The sequence below is a fragment of the Filicampus tigris genome, chromosome 4 (assembly GCF_054856515.1).
Source record: "Filicampus tigris isolate MCC_2025a chromosome 4, RoL_Ftig_1.0, whole genome shotgun sequence".
NCBI lineage: Eukaryota > Metazoa > Chordata > Actinopteri > Syngnathiformes > Syngnathidae > Filicampus > Filicampus tigris.
The window spans coordinates 8330001-8346873 of NC_141220.1; the positions used below are offsets into that span (position 1 = coordinate 8330001).

The 16873-nt window shown below is 42.1% G+C and overlaps 2 protein-coding genes across 3 annotated transcripts in view; one reads left to right on the plus strand and one right to left on the minus strand.

The window, feature by feature from the left end:
* man2a2 (mannosidase, alpha, class 2A, member 2) overlaps positions 1-4393 on the plus strand; it is a 35644-nt gene extending 31251 nt beyond the window's left edge. For both annotated transcript variants that reach the window (XM_086028448.1, XM_086028447.1), the window contains 2 exons: positions 1324-1434; positions 1899-4393. In XM_086028448.1, the coding sequence (XP_085884574.1) occupies positions 1324-1434; positions 1899-2051 (264 nt within the window). In that variant the 3' untranslated portion in view covers positions 2052-4393. The remainder of the gene's footprint in view (positions 1-1323; positions 1435-1898) is intronic.
* A 6975-nt stretch (positions 4394-11368) lies between these two features.
* The window catches only part of furinb (furin (paired basic amino acid cleaving enzyme) b), a 93111-nt gene continuing 87606 nt past the window's right edge, over positions 11369-16873 (minus strand). Inside the window, exons 15-16 of the mRNA XM_086028646.1 lie at positions 16189-16317; positions 11369-14861 (exon numbers count right to left, since the gene is read on the minus strand). Coding sequence (XP_085884772.1) covers positions 14197-14861; positions 16189-16317 — 794 coding nt within the window. The 3' untranslated portion in view covers positions 11369-14196. The remainder of the gene's footprint in view (positions 14862-16188; positions 16318-16873) is intronic.

Genomic DNA, 16873 nt, shown 5'->3' on the forward strand with positions numbered 1-16873 from the left:
CTGATGTGTTGTGTTGGTTTGTTTTAAAAGGTAGTACTGCCTGCTAAGCCAGCACTACATTGGAGTGCTCTTTTTCATGTGCGTTCCCTCCCTTCGCACGGGCATAGTCTGCCCTCTAGTGGACGCCCATTTCGAGACGAGGAAAAAAAAAAAAATACTGAAAGCTATGACCCTCAAGTGGAAGATGTTCGTTCCCCTCCTAAAATAACATAACAGCGGCCATTTTGTCACTTCTGTCGACTGAAAATGACAAATCACAAAAGCGCCGGGCTCTCGTTACAACTAGGGATGGGAATTTCGACTAATTTGCCCGCCGACTAGTCTCAAATTTTATTTGCGACTAGTCGACTAGTCTATAAGCAAGAAAACTTGAAATTTAATACATATTGAATTCAAAGTTTCAAATGCAAATGTTTTGTGTATTTACAATAGGGGCTATTTCAGCCCAAACATTAAGGACGGTTTGTTAATTTAAATTCTATTGATGTAACAACAACTGACTGAATAAAATTGAACAATTGAAAGAGAAATACATTTCTGATACATTTGCCAATGCAGTGCATGGCATTTATTATGAATAATGTAATGAGTAATGGTACCGACTCCCAGTCCAGCAGGGTCTCATTTGCCATATTATCATGCACACAGGCGACGACTTTATTTTCTCGTGCCCACGTACCCATCACACTGCACAGGAGAGCAGCCAAGTTTTCAGCTGTGTGTCTTTCCTGGGGAGCAATTCTATCTCTTGGTGCTCAGCTTGTTGACAGAGGCAGAGGCGTGAGGAACAAGATGCGTGATACTTAATGCAGCGTTTAACCAATTAATAAAATACTAAACGTTTAATAAATTGTAGACGGTTAAACGGTTAAATGACTAATCGCACACGTCCCTAGTCCCAACCAATCACAGCTCACTTGTTTTCTGAAGCTGAGCCATGATTAGTCATTACCAGCCCTGCGCAACTGTGATGTCATTTTCAGTCGACAGAAGTGACAAAATGGCCGCCCCCAGTGATGGCTGAAAATGGGTTGATTAAATCTTATTCCACAAACGCAATATTTATCAGAATGCCTTGTTTCAACTAGTGGGCCTGATTCGAACATATTCTTGAAAAAAATAAGTTTGGGTTGACTTCTCTTAAAGGTTTTATGATGGCAAAAGTTTGACCATGGAACAGTTTTGTTTTGAGCTAACTTTAGAGGTGCAACATTATTTCAAACTCCAAACGGGAGAAGGATCGGTGTCATGTGTTTGACTTACAATGTTTCACTATTGTTTTATTTTTTCAAATGAAATCGTTCTTTTTGTCTGCATGCGCAGGACCCTAACGCTCCATCACCGTACACGGCTTTAATTCTTCACCGTTATGGCCTCGACTGTGCTTTGGAGGTTCCAAACTTGGGCTTCAACTGCACCACCACTCAAGGACAGGTGAGGAACCACACATAAAATACAGTGGCATCTTGATTTACGAGTGCCCCAACTTACAAGTTTTTCGAGTTATGAGCAGTTGCTTGGTTAATGTTTTTTTTTTTTATTTTTGTAAATTTATTTATTTTTTTGGTTTGTTTTGTTTTGGGTCGTGCCAATTTTTTTTTTTTTGCAGCCTGGTACCGTCAGAAACCATTTATAGTCATAAGACTACAGTTCTGTTTTTTTCTGTCAATAGGGGGTGCTGAGTGTACACTAATGAGAAATAAAATGAACCTTTTTGATTTTGGCGAATGGCTGCAATGACACAAAGTGAAAAACTTCAAGGGTCTGAATACTTTCCGTACCCACTGTATATGTATATTATGAATGAATGAATGAATGAATGACACACACTGCACTCCAGCAAACATTTCTTTGTCCCGTTCTGTCTGTATTGTCACACTTTGTCGTCTTCTGTGCAGCTGAATGTTTCCGGCCTCTTCAAGAATTTGGACCTGCAGCTGCTGCAGCCCATGTCTTTGACCCTAATGTACTCTAGTCCGCCACTGGCCAACCACTCAACAGTCAGCCTGGATCCGATGGAGATCTCCGCCTTCAAGCTCAAACTGCGCTAGGAGCCAACTTGATCCAGCAGGCTCAGACTCTTTGGACCGAGAACCGAAGCCTTGCCGGCTTTGGACCGGCACAGGGGACTCTGATTCAGCTGTGACGAACGTGACGCGCAGAACCACAAACTCTCTGAGAACACGACTGCAGCGGATTCTGCTGCGTAAGAATGTGTTCGTTCTTGGCTTTCAGCCTGGAACTGAACTACTGAATGTAAATATCCCAATGATGTGCAAGTAGGAGTAAAGAGGGGTTCATAAAAAATGTGCCACAAGAGTGCAATTTCAAAAGCTTTGATTTGAGATTTTATGTTTTTTTTTTTTTTTTTCTATGCCCACACTGATATTGGCACACATCGCAATCATTTAATTTTTTTTTATTTCATGTAATTTTTTTTTGTTTTTTTGCCTCAATGCAACAAAGACTGTGTGGTGTGGATATTTGGAGATGTAAGCAGGTCTCCGCTCTGTAGTAACAATGGGATCATGTGAGAGCTCCACTCATCGAGAATGGGAGAATCCTTGTCACCGCGGGCCAACATATCTTAATCTGTGTGTTGGCGCATCACGGCTGTGCGTGTAGCTGTGCTTCCCCAATCCCGGACCATGTATGTGTGTGCGTGCAAAGTCTTAGGCCACCACTAACCCTGTTGCTTACATGAGCCTTTCACATGTTGACACCGTAAAACAGTAAATAGTAGGACGCAGACAGCTAGCAGGATGAAGCTGAGTTGAGGGGTGGTGCAAAAAAGCAGCGGCATAAAGATGACAAGTATTTTAGGCACTGTGGTGTCAATGTAACTTTGCATTCTGCTGGCATTATTAGGGGAGCACCTAACCATTTGCTAACAAACACGCACACACGGGGTGTTCGGAAAGTCAATATGCACTTCGTGTATAATGACAAATACACGGGGTACATATGTATTCTATATTGAAACATTTCTGTGAGTAAAAATATGCACAGTGACTTTCTGTACATCCTGTATCTTATATGTCACATGGTAGTACTGATTTTTATTATTCTTTTTATTTGGGTGGGCCGGCAAACATTCAACGCTGACTACGGGCGTCAGGGGTTTGGGGGGCTTGTGCTGTTTGGGTGGGTGGTGGGGTGATGGCATCTGTTCCTGATCTGGAGATATATGCTTTGCAACAAAAGCTAGAATAGAAATGCCCTCGCCTCCACCCTGCCACAGCTACTGTATCTGCGGCCCGGTGGTTGGCCACCATTGGCTTGAATAACAAATCTAATGCTGGTTTAAACAAGGGTTTTTTTTTGTAGGTTTTTTTTTTTTCTTCTTCTTCGCTGCACAGTCCTATTATACATGTACACATGGAGTATGTCAAGGTCCAAATCATGATGCTGTACCTGCAGGTTCAGCTCAGGGGTTGAATGCAAAAATGATTTCTTCAGTTTCAGTCATCCATTTTAATCAAACTATCATTAAGTTTGGTTTGGAGCTTTTAGATGCCTGGGCTCTTTAGATTATGAAGTCCAGCCCCGAGAGTTGCAATGGGATGAGAATCGTATTTTCAGGTCCAGTATACATTAGCAATATTCCAGTGATCATGGAGAAACCTTGTATATGGACAAAGTTTGTTCAAAAAGTGGCATGTCCAAGAATTAACTTTCACGAAATAACATTTTTCTTTAACTCGTTCACTGCCAGACATTTTCAGACCCTCTTTGACCCTACATTTGGGAAAAAAAAAAAAAAGAAATTCCTGCGATTGAATGACTGGACTGTGAAAAGACAAAATCGTCAATGGCATAGAATGAGTTAAAAGCATCATAATGAACATTCTAGGTGCCTGTTTTGCAAGCAGATGGATTTCTTAACTTTGGCACTCAGTTTGCTGTGGCTTGAGTTGCCTCAAGTCAAAATTAGGAGGCAGAGTTGAGGGACAACATCAGTGTAGCTGGCTGATGTGTGTACCACTCTGGGCTCCAAAATTTCATCTCCACGGAGCTGCTGCATTTTCCCGAGACTGTGTACTCAGCATGCAGCTGGGCACACGCATTTTTTTGTTATGACTCTGTGCATTACCTAACTGGTTAGTTCATTTCCCTCAGGAGCCCTGTCACACATCAGCATGTGCTGCTCTGGCTTCTATTAACATTTCAATGAGACCACATTGATTTGCACTTCCTTCTCTTCCATTCCTGAATCTCCATCTCAGCTCTTTCACTGTGTCACATGGAAATTGTGGAAATTTGTCCTAAAAAAAAAAGTGCTATTTGCTGTAGCGCTGTGTGTTCAGAGGTAATATATGGTGGCAGGCTATCTTCTGTATTAAGTCCAGGTGGCGTAAACATGGAGAGAAACTTAATAAAGATGAAAATTCTACATTGGTCATGTTTATAATTTTTCTTGAAAATAATTTGAATGGAAAATGTGATGTGATGATGGCACATCTGTCTTGCAGTGCAGAGCTATTGGGTTCAAATCCGGGCACTGACCTTCCTGTGTGGAGTTCCACGTTCTCCCTGTGCCTAGTGTTTCGTCCCACATTCTAAAAACATGCATCTGGTTCATTAAAGAATAAATTGGCCGTTGTGCCCTGTGATTGGCTGGCAACCGGTTCAGGGTGTACGCTGCCCAAAGACACCTGAGATGGGTACAAGCATGTTCCCTAGTGAGGCCAAGCGGTTCAGAGAATGGATTTGATGGGTTAGACATTTGCATTTTAAGAACTTTAAAACCAACTGGTATTTAACATGAAAGGAATTATAGCAATATTATGTATACTACAGTGGACTCCCGCTAGTTGAAGGGGCTTGTAAATAGTGAAACTCTGCATATAGTTGACGGCCGTTTTTTTAACAGCCAAAAATTACTTTAAAAACACTGATATACCTCCTTTAGGCTATGTGTTTCCCACCAAAAATGGAGGTTGCCCTGCCATTTCCCCCCCTAAAAAATACAGTAATGAAAAAAAAAACTCACTAATAGGTGAATCCGTGGGTGCAAAACTGTGTGCAGAGGTCCTCTATACTTCGACTTCCAGGGCCTAAAAATTATGTGGCCATTTTTTTAACTCCCAAATTAAACTAAATAAATAAAGGAAACCCCCTTTGTGTTTTCCACCAGAACGTGGGATACTCTTCCCAAAAAAAACTATTGAAAAAAAAAAAAAAGAGCCCGCAAATGGGTGAATCCGTTTGTGCCAAACCGCACGCAAGGGTCTTCTGTACGTCAATTTTCAGGGCCTAAGAATTATTTGGCCAATTGACAAATGTAAATAAAACCATTGTTTCAAAATCGTTTGAGCTCAGACTTCAGATCAAGCCAATGAATTTGTGACCAGGGCCGGGTCCAAACAGGCAGCCACAAATTTTGAGGGGGCATTGTGCTCCAGCACCTTTTACCATGTCAAACTGACAAATCCACTCACTTGGATGAGGGTAGTAGTTTACTGCTGCAAACTACCGTATTTTCCGGACTATAGGTCGCTCCGGCGTACATAAAATGCATAATAAAGAAGAAAATAACATATATAAGTCGCACTAGAGTATAAGTCACATTTTTGGAGGAAATGAATTGTGCTCTTAGTAAACATCATTTCCACCGAGCTACGATGGTAACATTTTGCTTACATTCACATATGTAGCATACAAGAAAGTTACGGTAAGATAACTTTATACTCACCAAAACGGTTATAGATCGATTAAATAAGTCTTTTATTTATCCCCGACCGTGTAGAATGTTTCCAAGTCTCCAAAAGTATTTATGTATTCGGTCGCAATTATCTCCTTGTTCTCTTCCCCGCTCTCAATTCCGTACGTGTGGCAGATGCAAGACCTCAGCCAGTGTCTTAAAGCAACAGTACACTATTTTGCAGATCTGGGTAGTCCGTCCCTGGGCCGGACCGGTCGGACCCTCCGGCCCGGCCAGATGCCTATTTTTGGGATGGAGGGGCGGGGGTTGACAATGTTTATGAATATGGCTGGAGGGTCGCGGCCGGAAGGGTACCCAAGTCAAGGGTGGAGAGTCAATGCCGACCGGCCAAAAATGGTCAAGTGCCCAGCTCTGCTATTTTGTATAGATGTATATTGATAGACAGTCAAATTGTCTTTATCACGCTATTTTAATTACTTATTTATCAAAATGTTAGATTTTAACCGTTTAAATTATTCATGCATTCTAATAGCTTTCAGGATTTATCTTTATTTTTCTTTATGTGGGTTACAATAAGATGTGAAATGATATACATACACTACACATGTTATTCTGCCCGTTGTAAAGTCGATATGTAATGCAGGTTCATATGCAGCATATGGCCCCCTCTTGCCCCTGCCTGGACCTGGCCCTGTTGGTGACAGAAGACTAAATAATTTACCTACAGAAAGTCTTGCGCATTTGCTTTTCACAGTAAAACAACAGAAGCGGATGGTGGAAGAACCCTTCCCTATCTGTGATAGCCAACATTGCCGTTCTGAAGCATTTGACCCAAATATAACATACAGACTGAACAGAAGGGGTCCAAGGACTGACCCTTGAGGGACCCCGCGTCATGGCTATTCGATCAGATTCAAAACTTTCAACGGTCACAAATGAACTCTTTTCCTCTGATGGACGTATGGACTACTATGGTATCGGGATGAAATAAAAGTGAAATCAGCTCTGCTGATTTGCGAAAGCCACAATCCTTTCCTTGATCAATATTCAGTCTTTTCCCACTGATTCAAAATTGGTGCTTGTAAACAGTGAATCGGGTGGAATGAGATTTTGTACCACCTGTATTGTTGAAGTCAAACACCGAACAGAATTCACATTTTTTTGATGCTGGCTAAGAAATTTCTCCGAACACCCAAAAGCACTAGAACAAAACAATGCATAGAACGATGGTGGCCCCAGGCATGTCCAGAGGTGCATGACATTACAGGAAAATGATACTTTGTTGGGAAGAAGTCACGCAAGCGCAAAGGAAAGGCCACAAACTCCACACAGGAAGTCCAGAGACTAGATTCAGAGGTTTGAGACGTCGCAGACAATGTGATAACGGAATGTCGCCACCGTGTTTCTCTACAGCATGTGTATTGTTTATTATGTCTGTTGTTGAATTGGAGGTTAAGACTACGCATACTGTACTTTTAAAATTATCTTAATCAAAACGGAATCCACAACTCATTCAAATATTGTTTTATTTCAAATCCATAGTGGCTATGTACAAAAGCAAAGTCCTAAAATCTCTGTCCAAACACTTCTGGCCCTAAGTGCACTTGTAAAATGAAGTTAGTCTTATAAACTGCAGGGGGCAGCATTGAGTCATTTTAAACGCTGTCCACTTACCTCTCTAAGGCCTTGAGGAAGAGGGACACAAAGCAGAAGTGATACACAGTGGAACAGCATACATTTCCTTTGTGTGAAACTGGAGCATGTTCAGTTGATGTTGGAAATAGAGTGCCATGAAAACGTGTTTGCACCCTTCCAAAACTCTTATTTTTGTTACATACCGGTAGATTCCCCATTTTCTCGTTTAACACCATTAAACAAATGTAAAGATCAGACATCGATAACCTAAGTAAACATAAAATACTGTTTTTAAATGGTGAATTGCAGAGCTGGGCATTTTACAAAAAATTCACGGTCTGTTTATCGCCTTCCGTCTGCAGTGTGGGTACCCTTCTAGGTACTGTAAAGGTGCTGTAAAGGTACCGTCTAACCGCCTTTTGGTCAAAGCGGAATGCCCAGCTGTGGTGATTTGATTTATTAAGGGAAAAAAATACTTAAAGATACCGGACCTTGTGTGAAAAGTACTTGCCTCACTTGTTAAATTAAAACTGTGGCTCATCACATTTTTTGGAAGGGTGAGTTCATTGTCACTGCCCACACCCAAGCCAGATGACCTCCAGCCCTGGCCAATTAAGACATCACTTAAATAGAAACTGTCTGACAAAATGAAGGCAGTCAAAAACCTGCAACAAAATGCAATTATCCAAAGAAATTCAAGAACAGATGAGATATAAAATAATTGACATCTATCAGTCTGGAAAGTGGTTACAATGCCATTCCTAAAGCTTGAGGACTCTGACTAATTACGGTCATTGGCCTCAAATAGAGAAAACATGGAACAGTGGTGAACCTTCCCAAGAGTAGCCAGATGCCAAAAATTACAGCAAGAGTACAGCGATGACTCATCCAGGAGGTCGCAAAGGAAACCAGGACAATGTCTGAAGAACTATCGGTACTATGACAGTGGATTTAGGAAAACAAAACAAAACAAAACAAAACAAAACATTGAAATACATACTGACTACAGGACTTAGTTGTGGTATTTTCCTAACTATACACTATCCTTTCCTATATTTAAAAGAAAGCACCTTTTCATTCCTCCCTGGCCAGATGACTTATACCACAAAGGTTAACCAAAAGGTGCTGTAAAGGTTCAATTCAGTACCAGACTTTTTCAGGCCCATTTTGAAATGACATCTAAATGTCATTGGGATAGAATCAGTTCAGAGCGGCCATCGGGTCACATGCTCTGAAATGAAGGTGCTGAATGGTCGAAGAGGAGATCTGTGTAACTGCCATCTATTGCTCTTCCAAAAGTACCAAATTGAAATTGGATTGAGGAGAACTCAATTTGCATTTGGAAAACTCAATGTGAACATGCACATATTTGGATCGTCAGTAAGGTTCAAATCCAGTTTTAGAGAAACAGAAATACATTTCATCATTTTAAAATCTGTTTCACGTTTGTTCGACTTCTTTAAATTCAAATTGGACAATTCAGACTTTCAATGCAATGATTCAAAATAATACAACTTCAATATATCTCATTCAAATTTCAATAATGCACGTTCAGTGATTCAAATGAAGTTTCTGGTGGCGCATATTTCAGCCCGTAGAAAACACTTTTTCACACCACTGTAAACATGTTTTGTTGCTGCGACATAAAAAACTGTTATTAGTGTACAAGAAAGAGCGTGGTGGCAGCAGGGCTGCTTGAGGCTTGGCTGCGAGCACCAACGGAGCTCCAGAGGGAGGCCAAGTGCTTGCCAAGACGCCCACTCTGCATTTTATCTCCAGTTGCTGATACCAACTGTCTTTACCTCACCTTCCTTCCTTCCCAAACCGAGCGACCGCAATAATAGCAACTTGCTGTGACGCGTTGGGTGAATCTTAATCTTTCGCAGCCGAGCACGGCCGCGCATGTTTGATTCGCACGAAGCGCCAATCAGAGCTCTATGGAGGTTTGGATAGGAAGATGAAAAAGAATTTCAAACGCAAGCTTTCATCAATGTACGAAAAGCTCCAGGCGCACATTTTCATTTCTAGTGTAATATGGAGGCGATAGTTTGTGTAGCGAGTTATCTCTGAAGATTTAATAATGAGCCACAACTCCCCCCAACTGTGCCGAGTAGAGCCGCTGCTGATGACACAACCTTCCTTCACACATTACGTGGAACTGAAATGGGGGCTGGGAGCGTCAACGTTAAGAAGAAGAAAGTGTATTTTGTGTCGAGACATCACAGAAGGCAAGTTGATTGTGAGCAGATGACTGGGAAGGCACATTTATTTCATTGAAAAAAATCCCGCGGCCCACCACCAGCTGAAATTGTGAAAAAAAAGCTTATTTTAACAATATAAGTCTAATATTGTTTAAATAAGCATTTTTTTTTAACATTGAAGAATGACGCTATATTATAACATCTTGAATAGGAATTAAATAAACACAAAGAAAAAAGTATTTTATAATGTTTCATATTGATACTTAGTGTGAAAGATGGCCCTGTTTGGATAAACATGCGTCACTAATTCGCTTGTCTCTTAACGAAGACAATTAGCTACCTGCTGCTGCTGCCGCTGCTACCTACTGGTATGGAAGAGTACTACAATGTAGTGACTACATGATTACGCTGCCAGGCAATAGACCGCAGAGGCACACAAATTAGATAATTTCGCATGGCACACCTGACAACATCTCGCGGCACACCAGAGTTTAAAAAACACTACGCTAGTGGAATGACTTTTTATTTGCAACATTTTTTTCCCACTACTAAGATCAAAGAGGAAGGCCATACTTTGAAGGAGCATGCGTTTGCATTCAATAAAAGGAATTTAACCAGAGGACTGTGCTCATGACTGAATGTATATTTAGAGCTGTGCCATTAGTTGAAAAGCGAGTGAGCTGGCCTCGCATCGCTTCCCGACTCACACGCCGGAAATCTATGAATTACACAACCGGCATATGTGAAATAGAAACAAATGATTCAAAATCGAACTGACACGCCACCATTAGAATGACTGCAGTTGTTGCGAGCGGCATTTTCAGACAAACGGCAAGCCATCAGCACGTCAGCAGCTGCTTGGTCACTCGGCCATCATCAGAGGAGTATAGGAAGCAGTTAGCGGAATCAAAATGATGTTTGACCTGCAAGAGGCGCTAGTCCTTAGTACAGCATGCTGAGCGCTGAGGAGGAAAGACGCATTGAGTTCACGAGAGAATACGCACACTGACAGATTTGACAGGGGAGTCTCTCATTCAAACGTCGCTCCATTCAGAGTGCGTACATTTCATGAAGGTGCGTTAAGTGACCCACTTAAATCGACGGGAGAATCTGCACAGCCCAAAAAGTGCACAGCGGTGCGCCTTTTCTGACTTATGCACGCTTAATGAGTAGCATTTTAAATAAGAAAGAATTAGGCATGGGCAAAATGCTCTTTAAACTGCCAGAAAAAAAAAACTTCCTCTATAGCCAAATATGTAAAAAGGATTCATTTCCTCCCACATGTAGCTGTTAATGTAATGGTAAATATGCCACTGTTTGGCTCATAAATCTGACTCTGACGTTAGGACCTCACTGGCCATGAACCTCCCCGCACGCCACTGCAGTATTGTCTGACATTTCTGCACCCAAAAAATGAGTGAGCATATCAGGATTAGTTGGGTCTAGGTGGCTACTAGTTTGTGACATGAGCCTACTAATTTGGCCTGGTGTTATTAGTGCAGTATAGACTGACAGTATAAATAGTTCACTAAGAAGGTTTAATTGCGTACGAGAAGGCCAAAGGTGGCACTATTACTGAGACAGTCACTCTACTAGTGCGTCTTAACTAGTGAAGACAAAATGCATACTAGTACATGGACCTTAAGCTGGCGATGAAGAATATCAAATAAATACTCAAACAGATGTCCATGGATGACAGAAATGGTAAAGCTGAAACATGACCAGGGAGAAGTTAACCGCCATCTGCTTGCTCGGAGAGCAAATACAATTAGCAATGCTAAGTGCGCGCATGTGAGCAGAGAAAAGAAAGACTGGTCTTTGCAAACACCAAAGCCACTTTATTCCAGCATGAAATTAATCGCCACAATATTTTCCACTGCAAGGTAAATAGAAAAAGTAATAAAACAAACATATAAAATACTAGACTTCATTATATTGCAATCTGATTGAGTGAATGCGCTCTCCGCCGTTTAAAGGATTTAGGGCCTGACTGAAACAGGAAAAAACACATTCTGGGGCGGGGGGGACGTTGGTAGTTGGAAACGCTAATGGGAGCCCATTTAAAATGATAGGCGGACCGGCCTAAAGGCGATACCTATTTGGTACGGCCGGACAATATGAGTGTGATTGGTGGCTTGTCAACGTGCCCTGCACCCAGTCCAAGCGTGTACACTATAACAGGCTCCAGCTCACCCATGACCTTGGTGAGAATAAGCGCTATAGAAATGGAATCGATGAATGGACTTTTTTCTTGGTATTTTGACCTTTTTTTCTTTACAGCGTGGGCCCGATAGTCCTATTAGTGCAAAAATAACATGTAATGTCTTCTGAGGAATTCTCTCTTTAACTGGGATGTTCAGGGAATAAATCAACACCGCTTCAGGCTGGAAAACAGAGCAAAAATATCTTGATAAGAAAGCACTTTAATAGGCAGCACACATGGAGAAAATGTGTTAGCTTAGTCACTGTTAAGCCTCCAGCCTTTTCCCGCCTTTGTTCCAGAGGTGGCTGTTCAGTATAAACGGCAGTGACAGTACCCGTCTTGAGAGGGAGTGTCAGGACCACAACAGAATAAGTGCATATGTGAATGCCGTACTGCTGCTGCTTGACAAGCATTTTGTACGTCACGCCTCCAATTATCTGATTCCGGGAAGACTGTGCTGCTGTGTGAAAGCAAACAAAGAACGTCTGTGAAAAGGCAGATAAATACAGAATCTTCTGATACGGCTCCGACATACCACATTTGTCTCATTTTGATAAAGAAGCTCCAGCAAGGGTGTCAAACTTGTTTCTGCTACGAGAACACATTTATTTTTAATTTTTTAAATTTATTTAAGGCGTGCCGTCCACTAGCCAGAAGATGATCTGCAATGCGCGTGTTTACAGACAAGTCTTTGGCTAGAGAGATTTCTTGCGCCTTTCCTAATCTGCTCTGTGCAAGAACAATGATCATCATCATTATCTTGTTTAAAAATCAAGAAAAACATATGGCAAGCTTTCGCAGGCCACGTAAAATGACGTAGAAGGTCAGATCTGGCTCGCAGATCTTGAGTTTGACACCTGTGGGCTACCTGCTTAATCCACTTTACCATGATATGGATATTTCATTATTAAACAAGTAATAAATTAACAAAAGATAATAAATACACCTATAAAAGAAAAGTACCGGTAGATGCATTTTGTGGGACAAGAATGTTTTGTCCCCCGCCAATCCCAAGGTACAAATGATATCCAATCATGTGTTGCCTTTGGGCTGAAGGGCGGAAACTGCTTCGGGGGTCCTCGGTTCCTGACAAAGGATGTTTCCGAGATTACAAACAAACGCGGCACAAGAAGGCACGAGCAGTTCCCACTTGATTGTTTCATCCGTGGAGGTCGAGTTTTTTTTCCCCACAATCTAACAAAATAGACAATTCTAGCACAAATGATCACGTGTAAAAACAAAAAAAACAACAAAAAAAAGTTGAATTTTGAACATTACTTTAAGTCTTGTCTTAGTTTGTTTTACTTTAACTTTTTCAGTTTGACAAATGACATTCACAATCAAGGTGTGTAAGATTAAGCTTGCGCACAACCAGTGTGTCGTGTCGCAGGCGGTGCACGTATGAGACTTCTGGTTATAAAATCTCTAATCCGTTTCTCATTTCAATATGTTGTTGTAATTTTGATGACGAGGTCTTTTGTTTTCAGCATGAAAGCTTTTTAATATCATTTCCTCAGCTAGGACATCCATCCATTCATTTTCTGTACACCCTGGACTTATCGCGGGGCACATACACAAACATTCACACTAAATAATGAGATTATCTAATTCATCAACAATTATTTTTGATAATCAATAAATCGTTTAGGAACCGAAAAAAAGTACATGTTACAGTAAAAACCAGTAACCGAACCATAAAAAAAAATGATGCCATGTATTTTCTACACGGTCAATTTGAAAAAAAAAATCCTGTTTTTGAAAAAAGAGGAAGGAAATTCAAACATGTTTTTAAAAAATCAGATTGATTGATTAATCAACAAGCTAATCGACAGATTAATCTATTATTAAATTAATGGTTAGTTGCGGTCCTACACTCAAATTCCCAGAGGTGGGCACGTCAGTCGTCCTTCCGTCAAACCAACAGCATGGTGACTGGTAAAACAAAAACCAATGGGACAATTTCATTGCAGTCTGTGGGACCGAAAGGTATACAACACTGTTTTATTATTATTTTTTACTGGACTCTGGTTTCTGCGCCTGCTTATGACGTAACAAGTACGTTCTCGACACCAATTGGCTGTCGCTGACGACTGACGGGCAGACTGTGTCGGCCTGAAATAATGACAGAAAGGATGACTGACGGACTGACATGTCCACCTCTGCAGATTCCCACCTTTATGAGCTTCGAATTGACCTAACATGCATGTTTTGGAATGTGCGAGGAAGCCCGGAGATAACTCACGCAAGCCTAGGGAGAACCCTGTAATTCTCCGATTTTCATAATTCTATTGATGTCAAATGTTTAGGGACACCCTGTACTTATGGCCACAAAAGTGTTTTCATTTTCTGACCTCGCTACCAGATCAGCAGAGGTTACTGATCAACTACGACATGTCCTGACATACAAATTCGGGTTACAGATTTCCATCATGAACCGAGGACCCCCGCTTGCTTCCTGGGACCAGGAAGTCCATCATGGCAACGGGCGTCGGCTAGATGACACTCTGCGTCTTGATGAAAGCTGTCCTTTCGCTATGACCCTCAACTTCCTCGCTGTCTGATTCAGACTCGTAGGCGGTCATGTCCTCGTCCCCCCACACAGTGGGGATCCCCTTGTAGCATATGCGGGCCTTCCTCTTCTGTCCTCGGCCCAGGCTGAAACCAAAGCCCACGCGTCTGTCAGGCAATTTTGTCCTGCGGCCAAAAGAAGCTCCACCCGAGCGCATCTGCAGTGTGAAAAAAACTCCAGCAAAGGCCGTCAGGATAAAGGCACAGCTGAGCACCGCCGCGACGGCGGGAAGCCGAGAAGACGGGCGAAGGTCAGGAGGGTCCCCGCCTCCTCCGCCTTTATCATCGTCCGTCGCTGGATCCTCTCCTACGGCGTCTCCGCCGGCAGGAGGGGATTTGCGCTGGACCTGGTTCTGGTGCGGGCAGGAGGTGAGGACCAGGTGACTGTGAGGGGGGCAGGACAGGCAGTCCGTAGGCCCCGTGGCAGAGCAGGTGAGACAGGTGGGGTGACAGGGGAGGCAGGCTTGCACTGAAGACAAGTCCACCCAGTTCTCCAGAGAGAGATTGAGGAGCTGCGGCCCCGACGTGAAACCGGGAGGGCACAACTTGACGCAGCCTTGGAGGAAGAGGGAGAAGCCTGGGCTGCATTCTGTGGCAGCAGCAAGACGTAAACAAGAACGTGCAGACGTTTCATCAATGGGAGTCATAGGAAAAATAATGTAGTGTCATTTGTGGAGAACAAACAGTTTACTTAAAATGATTTTCAAAGTCGTCCCTCATTGTCGTTCACTTATTTAGCGCATCACAGATTTTTATTCTATTGTACAGTACAATTAATTACTCAACTGCACGTCTCCAATGAAGTAAACATTGTTGGTTAACTTTGTATAGCCTACCACCGCTAGCTAGAACAAATTGTAAGCCATAAAAATTTGTAAAGAGGGAAGATGGGAACTGCCGCTGGTTTTCTTTCTTAAAAATGCAGCGTCTGTTCAAATACAGGAATCGAAAGTAATCTAAGCACAACTGCCGGTAGCCTCAACTGACACCATCACCGTGAACCGCTGTGGCTAATGCCACGGCTAGGAAATTAGCCGGCCTACAGGATGTATGCATTCATTCACTTGCAAATTCCGCAACAGAGCACAGGCGCCTTTTAAAGGCATACACACAGTGTCCATGGTGTACAACGTGTGGATGGCGAACCCAAGTGGACAAATGTAATACCTGCTCCTCACATGCATATACGGTACTGGTTGTTGAGTGTTGATTGGTGATGAAGTATATGCATGACATTTTTTAATGTATATAAATAATACCATAAATATCTGGACACTACTTTGCTGATTTGGTCTATTTGGGGGATGGTCGGGAACGTAAACCTCGCCATAAGTGAGGGATTACTCGACATAAAGTATTAAATAAACAGAAAACTTTTTGAATAACTTTGTGATTCCCGTGTTTGTTGTAAGACATCACACGAGCGCTGTAGAAAATGATCCATTTTCAGTCTAACCTTGACTTAAGTGAAGAGTGCCCCAACTTATGAGTTTTTTAATCAATAATTTTTTTAGTTTCACACTTCTGCTTGTAGTGGAGTTGGAGTGGAGTCACTGCTCAAGTGGATAAAAGTTGCCTGTGGCTTTTCAGCATTTTATTGAACGATACAAACACAAAAATACAAAATGAGGACACATGCAAGGAGCAAGAATGTACAGGCGTTACGTTCCCACTATTTTCTTGACATTATTTCCCAGGACTTTTGCTGTATCACAACATACGCTAATAAATTCCACCCCACCATGCTTTGGAGTTATTTTCTACAATTGTATCTTATATTATGTAGCTGCTTTTAACCAGATTGCTTTAATGTCGAGACTAGTGACTTAGCGAGAGTAGGGCCGTTTCCTGGTATGCAGCCCACATAAGAAGTTGCTGCCCCCTAAAAGAAGACAACCGAAGCGTAAACACCTCACCGATGCAGATCTGCTGGGCATCAAACGTCTTGCAGCTGTTGTTGGAGGGCCGAGGGAAGTCCGACGACAACGGGCTGACCGCATTGGATCCTGTACCCCACAGAGTGAGAGTGAACTGACTAAGCACTCCTGAAAGAGATGGACAAAGGAAAAACACATTGCTACATTTTTGTCCATGATCTGACTTGGAATCGTATGCAATGTTCCCAATGATTTTGAGTGTGCGGACATGAAAGCTATTACAAGGTTTTTGAGCTTTACTCACCCATTATTCTCTGTTATTATTCTGAACACAACGGTAGCTACTCTCAGCTGTGTCAGGACAGAAAGAAATCACATTGCTGTCATGCCCAGCCGCTCCGAGTAAACGGCACTGAGACTGTTCGGGCTGTAGTAACACTGCCAAATGTATGTGTGTGTAAATCAGCTCATTAAAACAAATGACACACATAAAGCATCATTTCACACGCTCGGGTGGAATATTGCCGGTGTTGATAAATTCTGTGTAAATAAATAAGGCGGCATGCTGATTAGGCCCTTTTTTTTCGGCAGTGCCATTTTGGGATAAAATACACCGTGAAATGTGTGATGAGGACACAGTGGAGGAAGTAAATACTGAATATATTGCAAGTTATAACCTAGCCTTAAGTGACAACAAATCTTCCGACGGCACAGGCAGAGGCCC